The 14,125-nt window shown below is 39.2% G+C and overlaps 2 protein-coding genes across 2 annotated transcripts; both read right to left on the bottom strand.

Moving 5' to 3' along the window:
* Positions 1-401: 401 nt before the first annotated feature.
* Positions 402-5,864, bottom strand: LOC101292832 (trafficking protein particle complex subunit 11-like). Its single transcript, XM_004287657.1, is given in 9 exon segments — positions 402-2,394; positions 2,997-3,835; positions 3,918-4,078; positions 4,369-4,713; positions 4,822-4,902; positions 5,034-5,157; positions 5,242-5,356; positions 5,445-5,702; positions 5,705-5,864. Coding segments are annotated over 9 exon segments (3,558 nt in total). The 3' UTR covers positions 402-919.
* A 1,039-nt stretch (positions 5,865-6,903) lies between these two features.
* LOC101292540 lies at positions 6,904-10,049 on the bottom strand. Its single transcript, XM_004287656.1, has 7 exons — positions 9,441-10,049; positions 9,228-9,354; positions 9,001-9,133; positions 8,354-8,390; positions 8,000-8,240; positions 7,615-7,732; positions 6,904-6,996 (listed from the first exon to the last, which is right to left on the bottom strand). Exons 1-6 carry the CDS (start codon positions 9,642-9,644, stop codon positions 7,641-7,643), a joined length of 834 nt encoding a protein of 277 aa, XP_004287704.1. The 5' UTR covers positions 9,645-10,049; the 3' UTR covers positions 6,904-6,996; positions 7,615-7,640.
* Between the last annotated feature and the right edge of the window lie 4,076 nt (positions 10,050-14,125).

Genomic DNA, 14,125 nt, shown 5'->3' with positions numbered 1-14,125 from the left:
ACAATATAGGCGTCATTTGTCAATTCTCTTGATTGAGGTTAGTCTGAATACAAATTCTTGTCATTTTAAAACTCTACATAATGAAATCTAAACAATGAAATTCTCAATTAATGAAATTTAAATTTATGAAATTGTAATTCTCATGAATTTGAAATTTCTATAGAAATTGAAATTATTTCATCCAAACACAACGTTACTTCTTATTGTTTTCAGGTTGTTGGGTTGTCATCTGTTGTTAGTATGATGATAATATCATGGAAATTGAACCGAGTATTTTTTTTTTTTTTTGCAACTTAAAGAACGTGGGGATATAATGAAAATGGAAGAAAATGAGACTTGGACCCCCTTGAAACCGGCCAGTGGCCAGTGCAAGCAAAAGAAAGTATGGGCAAAGCTTATTTCTGCATCAGGACTAGCCTTGGTATTAGTTTGTTTATTATGCTGGGGATTGGGGACAAGAGTATGGAATATAATAGTTTGGAATAAACAGATATGAGATTATAACAATTTACAAATGAGAATTGTGCATTTGGTTTTCCACAATTACATGAGAATTTTGCATTACCTAAAAGATTCCATGATTATCAAGTCAGCTGCAAACTCGGTTGAGATTCCTGAATCATGGGAGCATAACAGGAGCAGACAGGCCAAGCCACGGAGCTTAACAACTTCACTCCTATACTGTTTCAAATTTTTGACCCCATTACAATCGTGTATCCAATTCCGTACGAAGGCAGAATTCAAGGGTTCAGACTATTGAAGGTGATAGTTGCAGAAGATCTTCACAGTTGATGTGTATTGTAAGGGACACAGTTAATCCAACCCCATGCATCCGGCAGATCTGTCAACCCTTCCTCATCCCCTCTTGCATAGCTGTGCTTATTTTTTTTCTTTCAGAAAAGTATGTTGAACAGAGCAATTATTCAGCCACCAAGGATTCCTTCCTGTCGTCTCCCACAGCAACCATCTTAAATTGAGGCTGAGAGGGAAACACGAAAATAGTAGATGCAGCAATTGAAGGCTGAAAACCAGTCGAATATCTGACTGCAGTTAAAGTGAATCTGGGAAGCTGCTGTGCACCTGAGGAAAGCGGGACAAGCTTGTAACTTATGATGTGCTCAGATTTTGGAAGAATATATACGGTGTCACTGTGAGACCCAGATATTACAAAACTTTGAGCATCTGCCAGGGAAATTTTGGCTTCCTGAAGCAGTTCTGTTTGGTTCTGAATTTTAACAAAATATGTGAAAGGGTCACCAAGGATTGCGTAAGGAGGACACTCCAAACTTACGACAAGAGGTGATGATTCCAGATTCACATCGGGAAGTCTGTGGGTAGTTATAACTGGAGCCACAGAACCAGCTTGTTCTGCATTCCCAGAATTCCTTCTCCATTTAAGACACACATTACCCAATATGAGCTTTGAAGAATTCATCTCAGAAGTGACAGTGTACACCTTCTTGAACTTCTCTCCTGGAACAAGAAGGGCAGGGTTTAAAAGGTCCTCACCTCCATGCAAAGAACATGACCTTTCAGTGTCATCATTATCTCCTTCGATAGATAATGATAGTAACTGAAGCGGCACCTCAGAGCAATTCTTAGCACTAACGATGAGTACACTTGTTTCATTTAAAGGCATTGACACTGACTGATCAGAATCAGGAACTGGTTTTGTCCTAGAAAGCAACAACGGGTACCTGCGGAACGGAAGCATAAGGCGATGGCTAATTGTGATTGCATTCTTTCCCTCAATCTGCAAGCTCTTGTGCACATTAACTTTTTGTGTGTTTGATTCTTTATTATCTGGAGAATAACCCAATGATACAAACAGCATAATTGGCTTGGGTCTGTACCACTTGATTTCCAATTTGCACGACCAGGAGTCTCCACTTTTTAGATTAGGAACCGAAACCAATCCAAAAGCCTTCTGGATTTTCTTAATGTCATCAGTATTCAATTGGGATTCATCTTCTCCTTCTGATCCAGATACACCAACAAGTTCAACGTGATGACTCTCCGTAGATAGTTCTGCATCCCTTGGACTAAACAAACCACCTCCCCTAACATCCACCAGATTGATCTTCAACTCACCTGAATTAACCTCATGTCCCTTGGATGTGACAGTAACAGGTATTATGAAGCTTTCCCCGATTAAAGCAGGGCCAGAAGCACCTAAAGCAAGATCCACTTCGGGGTCTGGTTCTTCAACTTGAATCGCTCTCTGGCCAGAGAATGCCAGAGCAGGGTCCTTGGTCGAATAGGTAATCACACGGTCTTCAAACTTCCAAAGAGGCAAATCATCCATTGAAGCCGGACTTTCAGCTCTACAACAGATGGTAAAGTGGGGTCCCATTTTGGCAATAACAGATGTGCATTCAAGCTTTCCGCTTTGATCTGAACAATCAAAAGTTGTTTTACAGTTAGATAACAAGGAAAAACAGAAATAACAATACCATCAATGATACCAAGATGAACTACTGATACAAAAAGGAGGAATGCTTGGATGTAATCTAATTCTGAAGCATAAAGAAATCACTTGAAGTCTGATAATAAGTTGAATTAACCAACTGAATTACCAATGAACCACATAGAGATTGCAGAAATCATGAATTCAACCACAGACACTGTGTCTATTAATTACTTGCGTGGAGCACAAAAGTATGTCATATAAACCCAAACTGAGAGTTAAGAATGTCCTCTCCTAATGTCATTAAAAATAAAATGATAACATATTAACAAACTATCTAATTCGATTGTGATTTGTGACAGATAAATATGACCGGTCATGAGTTGTAGAATTTATGGGTTGCATGTTATGTCTAGAAAAATTTATTCTAACACTAATTAGAGAATAACAAGCTGGGGAGTCATCAAGATACGCAAATGGTCCAAATAGACCAGTCAATCAATGAGATGTCAGGTAATAGATGCTGCATGAGTATCAGAATTGATCTGATGTATAATATAAACATTACAGAATACTCGGGGTTGCATACCAGATTTGATGTCATATGTTAAGCGGAGCCATTTATTTGTAGAAAGTCGCAAAGATGTAGCAGTCTCTCTTCGGCGACCTGATTGACCATCTGTCAAGGAAGCAACATGAGGCTTTTGGGCATCCATGATGACAAAGTTACAATAAGACTGATTGAACTGGACTTCTAATTGATCAATCTCAAAAGTAAGTGGTAACTGTGACAAGAGTGACAATGTAACCAATGTGGATGAACCAGGCTTGGTCATCTGTTCATGAAAAGCAACTGAAGCAAGGAGTACTAATCTAAGGGGACTGACGAGATCGATTTCAAGGTGAAGTGGATTGTTGCTGCTTATTTTGACATCACCACCGTTTTCAATAGATGCCAACCCCATTTTTTCACTAACAAGCCCAAAAACTTCTTTATGTATTGTCTCTCTTTGTTGGAGGGTAGCAGGCCCAGCTGGACCAGATTCTTCAAATCTGAAAGACTGGATACCAGTATCAGCTGATATAGGGAGTGCAGCCATCTCAAAGGAGTATTCTATGAATTCTTTAACTTTGCTGTGTTTCCTTGAACCTTCACGCAGGTAACCTAATACCTCCCACAGCAAAGTGACCCATCCCTCTTGCCTGTATAGACTTGCAATGTCATCAAAAAGCAGTTTTGCGTTGTTAAAATCATCTGCAGCATAATATTCTCTTGCCATCTGGAACCCACAAAACGAAGCCATTCTCCTGACTTTAAGACTGTTGTAGGATTCACAAGATTTTTTTAGTAAAGCAATAATTTCAAAGGAATCTTGGAACCTTTTTCCTTCAGAAATTGCATAACGCATATACTCTTCATCAGTAAGGCTGCAAGTTAAACAAAATTTAGCAAACTTCAGTAAGGGGATCCATGAAGATTTAAAAAAATAAACATGGGATAGAGACTTACGGCTGCATGACAAATGCATCTCCTTCTTCAATCAATCGAGCAAACTGGCCCAAATAGGATGATGGTGCCACAGATTCAGCACTACAATCAATCTCACCTTCCGACATGGAAACTGCAAAGTCCAAAGAAGATCTCTTCTCCTTCAAGTAATGAGCAGCTAGCTGTTTCAACATTAAAGTTTTATGAATCATTAATCGGTTAATATAATCTGATTGTTAGTTAGAGCTAACATCAACCAGTCTACACAAAATAGTAGATAAAGGCTATGGGATGGGTCTGGTTATAATTTAGCAACTGGAGAAATCCTGACCAACCAGCAGCTTCTTTTTGTAAAGTTAATGCAACTAAACTATCATGCTGGTTAAAGAGGGCTCAAATCATGCAGTTTTTCCAAATCTGGAATGAATATTAGGATACTAGAAAAGATAAGGTCTATCTCCTGAGAAGTCACCTGATAATAATGAGCTGGCCGGAACTCCCACTCAGTCAAAGGTCTATCTCCAGTGCCTGGAGTTAGATGTGAAATGCTCTGAACGGCTGCTGAACTTGTCTCTAGCAACTCCGCAAACACCAAGAACTGTCTACTCATCCACTCCCAGTGAAGAAATATAGCTTCTGGTGATCCTTTGATCTTTCTGTATGAAGCATTGTGTTGGCGGAACCACGTAACTGCTTCCATAATCTTTCCACCATGCAATAACAAAGTTGCAATTTTGAAATGCAATTGCTCTGCAACAGTTTTTATCTCCACTAAGCGTTGAATGGCCGACAACCTAGTCGATGCACCGGCAATCACCTTACATACATTAAAAGATTGAATGAATCTACCATTTCAACACAACCACACCCATGGCAGTAGTTCGATAAGCTACTAACCAATGGCAACACTACCAGAGAGGCATACCTCACGTAGCGTATGATAAGCATCCTCATAAAACTTTAAAGCTTCCACCCAGTCTCTTCTGAACTCGGCATATACAGCGACCTAAAAATTCACAAAAATTGATACTCAGCATGAGCAGCATTCCAAACACACATTACAAACCCCCCGAAAAACCTCGACAACCAAATAGAGATTCTATAGGCTAATGAACACCGCAAAATGGTGGAACTCACTTTGAAGGAATATCGAATGTTCAAGTCAGTAGGACCAGAACTCTTCCTCTCAATGCGCGCTTTAATCCTTCTCCCTTCGTCTCTGTAATACGTGGCGGCTAGCTCAGAAAGCACACTTGCCAATCTGCACAACACCCTCAACACTCTGTAATTGCGAAACTAAAACGAACCAAAACAAACAAACAGAGTACAAAACCAGCATGATCACCTAAACAGGGATTGCTTAAGCTGAGTATCTTCGACTGTGTAAAACGTGAGAAGATACTTGGCATCTACTTCAGCTCGTTTTCTCACCGCAACCATTTGATCTTCAGAGATTTCTTCTGCGTTATCGAATCGAATCAACATTACAACAGTAAAATCAACATTCCAACGGTAAAATTGCAATGGAGAAACTGAGTTTTAACGAACCAGTGGAGCTGGAGTGGACGACGACGAGGACCAATTTGGTGCTGCGGCCGCGGAGGAGTCCCTTGAGATTGTCGATTTCGGAGCAGAGCTCGAGCCACTGGGCCGGGTCGCCGGAGACCCGATCCGAGGAGATGAGCGCGGCGACGACGGCGGGGACTTTGGTGCGGTGCTTGAGAAGCCAATCGCGCTTGAGAATTCCGGCGGGAGGAGCGGCGGCGGAGGCGGAGGAGGAGTCGCCGGGGTTGGGCTTGGGGGAGGTAAGAGGTGAGAGACCTTGGAGAGGTCCGGCATGGCCAAGGTGTTGATCGGAGGGTCGAGGGAGTGGAGGTGTGTGGAGATGGAGGAGTGGAGCTCCGGGCAGCCGACGACTGAGACTAGACTCACCGGTGGACTCCGCATTTCCTCTGGATATTCCTCCATCTTCGTCGTCGTCTTCTTCTTCTCTCACAGATTCAAATCCCACTTCTGCTTCTGCTATTCCATCGAATCACATAAGAAAGTAAGAAACCATGTTTGGGCTTCCTATATTGGGCTGCTCTCCGCACCCAACACATTTTTATCTGCCCACCAAGTTTACGGGCCGAGCTCTAGGGCTAACCGGCTAGTTTCGTAAAATGTACTCATAGTAAAGAGTGATACAACACATTCCAGAGCTAACCGGTTAGTTTCGTAAAACTGACTTATAGTCGGATGATACGTTTTAAAACTAACCGGTTAGCTTCGCCAAACTTACTTGTCGTCAGATCAAAGTTAATACTAGCAAGAGAGGTTAACAGGTCACCATGATATGAACTAAACCTAAAATTTTCTTTGAAATAAAGTCAAGACTTCAAATTTTTGGCCAAACATGTTATGTTAATAGATTATCGTTCCATAGAGTATTGAGGATATGAATTCATCATGTATATATGGAGGAAATGTGCAGCATGTAGTTTCTTTTCTTTTCCCTGAATATAGGTAAATTTTGTTGTTATGGATCTTATAACAGTATAAGCAAAATAAAAACAGAAAAAGAAAGATAAGAATCAGGTTCAGAATGAGCCATAGAGAAGTGAAGAAACGCCAATTTGAATAGACAAATTCAATATTCAACAATGACTATCTGCTATGCAGTATGCACAGGAGGGACACACGAGGGAGTAAATACAAGGTGAGACATCAACACCAATGCCAATGCGCACTAGAAATTGAGTGTGGAAACCCATATCTTGGGTCCAGACAACAAATCAAATTTTGATCTTGATTCTTAGATACAGGAGATATATAGTAGGGGGGGGGGGGGGGGGGGGGGTTTGGGTTATTTACAAATTTACAGTAAGTTTCTTATTATACGGTTTGCCAGAAACCATATCCAGCAAATCGTTGACCGACGCATCACATGCCAATGGCTTTGAGCCGGGGCAGGCACAACAGCATATTTTACAGACCAGCTGAAAGAGCAATCCATGCATGCTCTATCAGGCTCATGACTCAAGAAGGGTACACTTCAGAATGACTCGACATCTAATAGCTGACTGACTTTGCGGTATCTCTGATGACCATCATGAATGACCTGCAAACAATGATTAACCCTTCAGAAAAATTCTAACATAGAGCAGCAAAGAAATTTAAAGGAAAGACAAGTCTATCAGTGATACAATGATAACCATATATCATGCTTCACTCTGCTTCGATCAATGGTTTATGGAATACCCACTGCTTTAGAGGTGAACTAAACCTCCAAAACGATCTCAGGTCTACCCAAATAGTGAGCCGGCTGGTTCAGTCTGAATTCATATAACTACAATTATAGGGTTTCGGGTAATATATGCATCAGCATCATTCTATGTTCAGGCCATAACAAGATTTGATGCATTTTGAAAACTCTCAAAGGTGGTGGTTTGAAACAGAACGTGTCAGGGTAGATATTTATTTGTTTGAATTGAGTATAAGGTACAAACTCTATGCTACAGGTGTCAAATGTGAAACAGAGAATCTACTTTGTAAGGGAAAATACCTCTAGAAAGCAAAGATTATAACTTGCAAGGCTAGATTTAGAACCTGCCACTTTAGTGGCAGTAGCTTCTCTTAGTCCTGCTGCAATCTAAGGATTACCTGCATACCCCATAAACCCTGATATAATACAAAAATATAATGCATATCAAGCAATAAAGACAGTTATGACCTCTACCTCAAGATGTGACCTTGATTTACCACTTATCCTGCAGTTTGATCAGAACTGCTGGTGAACTGAGGAGAATTAGTCGGAAGAATCAGTTGCGCCTGTCCTGGAGCTGGTGCAGCTATACCTGAGAAAACCGAGCAAATCAGAATCTTATACATGAATTATATCCCACTGCATAAACAATTCTGATGACTTCCATATGTACTACAGTGTTCTATGATTAGATTATAACACGTGTCAAAAATGCAGCCTAGCATGCAAAATGATTGCCAAAAATATAGAATCATCAGGAGAATATATACCGAATTTGCTCAGAACAATTACATGTGTGGAAAATAAAATTTTGAGAAAGATGTGTTATCATTTCTAAGAATAGGAAAAAAAACATTGCCTGCAGGATATGGTGTTTGAATTGTGGGAAGCGCAACTGGTGATGCTCCACTGACGTTGGACCCAGTGAATTGCACTACATGATGGCCTGGAATTCCATAGCTTTGAACCGTTGTATACCCAGGATTGCCGGAAGGAGAATGACCTACTTGTCCATAGGGATATACACCGGGATTGACTGTCCCCGGTACACCGTACATCTGAAGGTATTGCTGATTCATGTAAGGACCGTAGACACCCTGCTGAAAATTTGATGAACAGAAAACAATAGCAAGTTAGTTTTCCATCAGTCAAGCACAACCCTTGTAATCTTTAATCCCATACAAATCTTTGTTATTATGTGCATGATATTCACCTGTGGGTAGACATATTCAGGTCCATATGCCGTGTACCTGAAATACAGAAATTGATGAATCTCTTGAGAACATTAAGACAAATTTTTAATATTGTAAGGAACCCAAGCTTCCTGTCAAGCATTTTGAACATGATTAATCACCAATTAGGCGAATGAATAACTATAATTATTCAATTTGACGCAAAAACCTATATTACAGTTACTAACCAAAGCGTTGTGGATTTATGATACTAATATGACTGTTATTAAACCACTGCTGCATGCCTTTTAGACATTTAAATGCTAGAATGGTTCTGTAGAACTCAAGTGTGTCATGATAACAGACTTTCATATGAAATGTCTTAAAAAAACAATGTGTATCAAAAGTAATTGTGACTTTAGCTAGCTGAAGTTTCAGGTTTTGTTCAAACTCAAAATGTTGACGGACACCAAATCACATAGTTTCAGACAAGCCGAGCCAAATTGCATTGTGATCAACATTCAAAGAATAATACTTGAAACATATTATGACCCTAAGAGATCATTTGGTTCAAGCTGAAATGATACATTCTGCAGTTAGACAAGCATAGCCAAATTGCATACGCTCCACACTCAACTGAGCTCGACATGACTATACAAAGACTAGTAACTGAAAGGCTAAAACTCACCCATAAGAAGGGTAAACAAACCCGGGCTGATAAGCATGAGAAAGAGGGTGTTGATAACCAGGACTCCCCATGTAAGAAGCAGCTCTTGGAGCTTGCACACGACCAAGGATTGGCGCTGGTGATCTCAATTGCCCTACAAAATAGCCAAAGAAAACAATCTAGTAAATCCAACACTCCAAAAACAGTAACCAACTACCCGAAAATACTTCAATGCGAAAATTGCTTACCATGGAAATGGAATGATGGGCGAGGCCGGCCTAGAGAAGCAAGATTACAGTTAGCCCTTCGGCCATCAATGACAGGATTCGGGTCCGCACAGGCCCTTCTTGCAGAGTCGGGATCACGAAATGTCACCTAAAACCATCCAACACAGAACACAAACAGATTAACAACAAAGTTGCCGAAAATTTGTTGAATTCACAAAGACTTAGGGTACTGACAAAGCCATAGCCTTTGGATCGGCCGGTGTTCTTATCGGTGATAACGACGGCCTCGAGTATATCGCCGTACTGGTCGAAGTGGCGGCGCAGCGTCTCGCTCTGGGTCTCCCAGGCCAGCCCTCCGACGAAGACCTTCGTCAACGTCGTGTCCCCAAACGGCGAACTGAAAAGCGGTTGTTGATTCTGTTGTTGTGGGTAAGCCATATACACCCGCCTACATGCATAAATCTACACACAAAAACCCAACTGCTACAAAACCCGAGAGACCCTCTGAACCTCTCGGAGAACCAATAAGAGATCAAAGGGATTCAAAGTGGAGGAGGACCCAGAAGAGGGTTGAGCTCCATAGTCTTAGAAAACCCTAGTACTACAACTTAGTGGCCTAGTGGGTTACTGGGTACACGGTTTAAGCACTAGACCCCTATACATAAAAGTATAAAAACAGAGAGTTTTGGGGTTCAGATCAAATAGGGTTTTGGTTAGGAAAGGTGAAAGATCGATGGTGATGATGATGATGATCAACTAGGTGTAAGACCCAATTACAACAAAAAGGAAAGGGGAGACAACAGAACCTAAATTTTTCACCTAATTGGAGTCTTTTAGTATTTTTCTTTTTTCCAACAGTTTGCCTGAACATGACTGACACCGAGGGATTTGGGACAATCATCAATGTCTCTCGGGCCTGAGCTGAGCTGGTTTTTTTTTTTTTTTCTTTCTTTCTTTCTCTTTTTTATTTTTCAGAATCTTCGTGAAATTTTCAGTATTATTCTCAGTTAATACTACCTTTAAAGAATAAAAATAAAAATAGTGCTCATAGATGACTGCATGAGTGACACTGTGACATAACAGAACAAACCATGTCTCTTTGTCCTCTAATGTTTTAGATCAACAGAGGGTGTAAAGTTCACCGATGATGAAAACAAACCGATGCTTCTTACTACGTATCAAAAAAAACCCGATGTTTCTTATCAAAACAAACATACCATAGATAATAGTATATATTATTATCACATTCTCTTGAATATTACATATATCATTTAACATCTACTCGTCGTGTAACACTTAAATCTGATAGTAAACTTTTTTACTACTATAGTTTAATACTAAATATATAGTAATCAAAACTATAGACAAGGATCACACCATGCTACAAACTAAGCATAGAAACCAAAGGTTGCTATACAAAATTTTACCAACGAGTGGAGACTCTTGGTGAGTGAACTGTTCTTTTGTTAAGAATATGGTCTCAAACTAGAGTGCAGCATATAGATATAAGCAACATATATAAATCTGCACCTCGCAATATCATTGTCAAAACTTCAGGTGAAAATGGTGGAAAACTGGAAATGGACAAAATCCAGACACCAATGGGGCATGGCTTTCTTGCTAAACTAAACACAAAATCCAGAGACTAATTGTGTTTAAATCAAAATTAGGCCATAGTGGATAAAGACGGACAATGTGCAGCGACGTGGGGAATTAGACATTATAGAATTTTTAGATCTCTCTCTTTCTTTCTTTCTTTCTCTCTCTTTCATGAAAGAGACGCTCACAGGAACAAAAAATGGATGATGGAGGCTACTACGTACTGTATAATAATGCTGCTCCATTTTCATCTTTTTTATTTTAAAAAACTATGATTTTGTGGCTTTAAAAACCCTAAGAAAATACAAACCAGTCGCTCTCCCGGGTTTATACATTTTGCTGTCTCTGAGATGAAGTGGAACCTTAACTAAATCAGTGTTTTGGGATTTTCTCTGGTAAATCCAAGGGAAGGATGAGACCACACGCATCGTATGAAGTTTCTGGGAAACTTATTCTGCTTATAGTACCTTTTGCCAAGAACTATTAACCCGTTCAAGTAATGTTGCGTGCCAAGAACTGTTGACCCGTTGAACTAGATCTTAACCGGTTGTCCCACGCGTCGCCACGGCCTCATTGTTTCTTGATTCCGGAATTTAAGAAAATTCATTGTGTCCGTGTAAAGATAGTGCTCCGAAGTTTCAATACTTTTCGATCATCATGAGTAAATGATGACCACAAAATCTATACTCGTTAACCAAATTGTTTTTTTTTTTTTTTTGATTGAACAACTTGATCAAACTTAACTGTTGAAGTTTGGAGACATCAGTACTTTTCTAGTCTATGGATCATAACGCAGGACTCAGGGGAAAGTTTTGCTTCCTAGAAAGAAAAAGATGTTCTAAGCATGAAATTTGCATTAAAAAGAGCCTAGTATGAGGCCATGAGCCTTCCTTAACAGTGTAACACCATGGTGGCTTGGTTTAACAGATATAAGAGGATGTACCATCCCCATTGGATAGATGAACAGAACTTTTCCATGGCTTTATTTCCAATTTTGCATTTTCGAATTCCATGAAGGCCAGTTTGATATCATGTCCAATCCAAAACACTGGGCTTGTGTTTCAATTCTCCGTATGAACTTATACTCGAGCTCAACCCAAAAAGGCTTGTGTTGGATCAAACATCTCTGAAGCGCTAAGACAATATTATATGCGCTGATGCTGTATGAGTAAGTATCAACTCGATAACGGGCTTTGGGGGTAATGGACTCGGGAAGGTTTTTGATTTTGATCTTTGTGATTTTTTAGGTTTAGGGTCAAACTAAATTCGTTCTCATTGTGTGTATCTCGAATCCAAAACCACCTTGAAGTAATACATCACCCGAACATGTTAAACTTCATATCAGTATCAGTGCGCTAAAATATCAGTGCTTTAAATCGAGATGGTGTATAGATAAGGAATTCAGTGCATCTTTGAATGAGTTCAATGTTTCCCTTGTCGACATAGATGCAGTAAAGGGTGGTTGAGCTCTCAAGTGACGGTCACGAACATTGCAAGTGTGCAACCATGCTTGCTTGGGTCGGATGTCATCTATCTACTAGCCTACATATATCAAATAAACACATCGATAATAATAAGAAGAGTCTAAACAATTAGCAATTTGTTCTTTTCCAATTGTACTACTTCAACAGTTCCACCCAGACAAGTTTAATTGTTATACTAATTAGAGTTCATATAATCATATCCTTTTCAAAACGTTAGCTTTCTTACTCGGTCAATTACATGATTGTACCTAACACATATATCCACTATTCTGTAGTGACATTTTTGGCTACAACTACTACTTGTTGGTTGATCGAGTACTCAAAAACAGTCGTAATGATAAGCCAATAGGGAATTATATCGTATTCTTATAATGATATGTAGAATGTGTCTAGCTTTCATCATTTGATAATACTTATCATAGACACATACAATATATTTAAAATGAAATACGTATCACAAATTCAAAAACAACAAACAAATAAATATGTGGAGTACGTAAACGATAAATAATTATATTGAATCAAGATATAGATTTGTAAGACCCTACACATATACGATAATGTACATTATTGTATATTGAGCTAGCTAGATCACGAACAACATGGCATGTTGAAATGATGTGAAGATATATGGTGGCAAGAATCGGGTTTAAGAAAATGTATGCATGTATTGCATGATACAAGAGAATGGGGAAGGTATGGGAGTGAATTATAAGATCTTGTTGTCAATTATTAGGCTTTGGATCTTGAATAATTCAAATAAAATGGTGAAATAGGCACCTATTGTTCAAAAACGGCACTACATATTCTATACATAAAATTCGCAATATGCAATGTTATTGTATAGTAATGTTAATATTCTAGACCAAAGTATTTGTACGTAGCTTCAATCATTCCTAAAGAAAGAACACTTACATGTATGTGGTTATATATAGAACAAACGAAATAAACTTGGCTTTCAATCTTTCCTTCAAGTCTTAGAAGTAATGCATGACCTAATTTGCAGATGAAAGCAACTTTAGCAACATGACCAAATATGCGAGGCAAGATATACGTACATAGTTTAAGCCAAATCCCAGAAAATCATAATACGCAAACATACACGAAGGGTATAATATAACCTAATTAACCACGTAGCTGGTTCATTTTTAATCTGGTGGCTTTGCTTTACTTTGCAAGTATCGCAGCTCCTGCTAGGTTCGATTGGCACTCACGATCAGAACCTAATCAACCATGTCTATATATACATACATACATACATATAGGCCTTCTCGGCTGCGGACGTCCGCACCGAAGGTTTCGGTGCGGATTTTCATTTTTGCACCACTTTCCGATCGAATTTTCTCAAACTTCCTTCTAGACATATCTAGATCATCTTGTGTAGATCATCTCTGCAAAATTTCAGCCAATTTGGTGATCGTTAAGGCTCTCAAAATCGAAAAACAAATGGAGATGATGAACCGGACAGAATTCAGTCCGTCAGATTTGTTTTTCAATTTTGAGGGCCTTAACGATCATCAAATTGGCTGAAATTTTGCAGAGATGATCTACACAAGATGATCTAGATATGTCTAGAAGGAAGTTTTGAGGAAATCTACACAAGATGATCTAAATATGTCTAGAAGAAAGTTTGAAAAATTCGATCGGGAAGTGGTGCAAAAATGGAAATCCGCACCAAAACTTTGGTGCGTCCGCACCTAAAAAAGCTATATATATATATGTTAATTAAATTATTAATCAATCATCAACGAATTCGAACAAGTCGCATGAAATATGAGGACGTACGATTCTCGATCAAAAAATAAAAATACAAGGACTTTAATACATTATAGTTTC

The sequence above is a fragment of the Fragaria vesca genome, linkage group LG1 (genome assembly GCF_000184155.1).
Source record: "Fragaria vesca subsp. vesca linkage group LG1, FraVesHawaii_1.0, whole genome shotgun sequence".
Taxonomy (NCBI): Eukaryota; Viridiplantae; Streptophyta; class Magnoliopsida; order Rosales; family Rosaceae; genus Fragaria; species Fragaria vesca.
The sequence above is the reverse complement of the archived record's forward strand: the minus strand, read 5'-3'. Positions and strand labels throughout refer to the sequence as shown.

What these genes read in the sequence shown, in the direction of transcription:
- LOC101292540 (XM_004287656.1), bottom strand. Translation starts at nt 9,644, where the DNA reads ATGGCTTACCCACAACAACAGAATCAACAACCGCTTTTCAGTTCGCCG. An exon ending in CTGAATATGTCTACCCACAG is followed by an intron (nt 8,241 to 8,353) that starts GTGAATATCATG and finishes TCAAATTTTCAG; the next exon opens with CAGGGTGTCTACGGTCCTTA. An exon ending in TCAAACACCATATCCTGCAG is followed by an intron (nt 7,733 to 7,999) that starts GCAATGTTTTTT and finishes CGGTTTTCTCAG; the next exon opens with GTATAGCTGCACCAGCTCCA.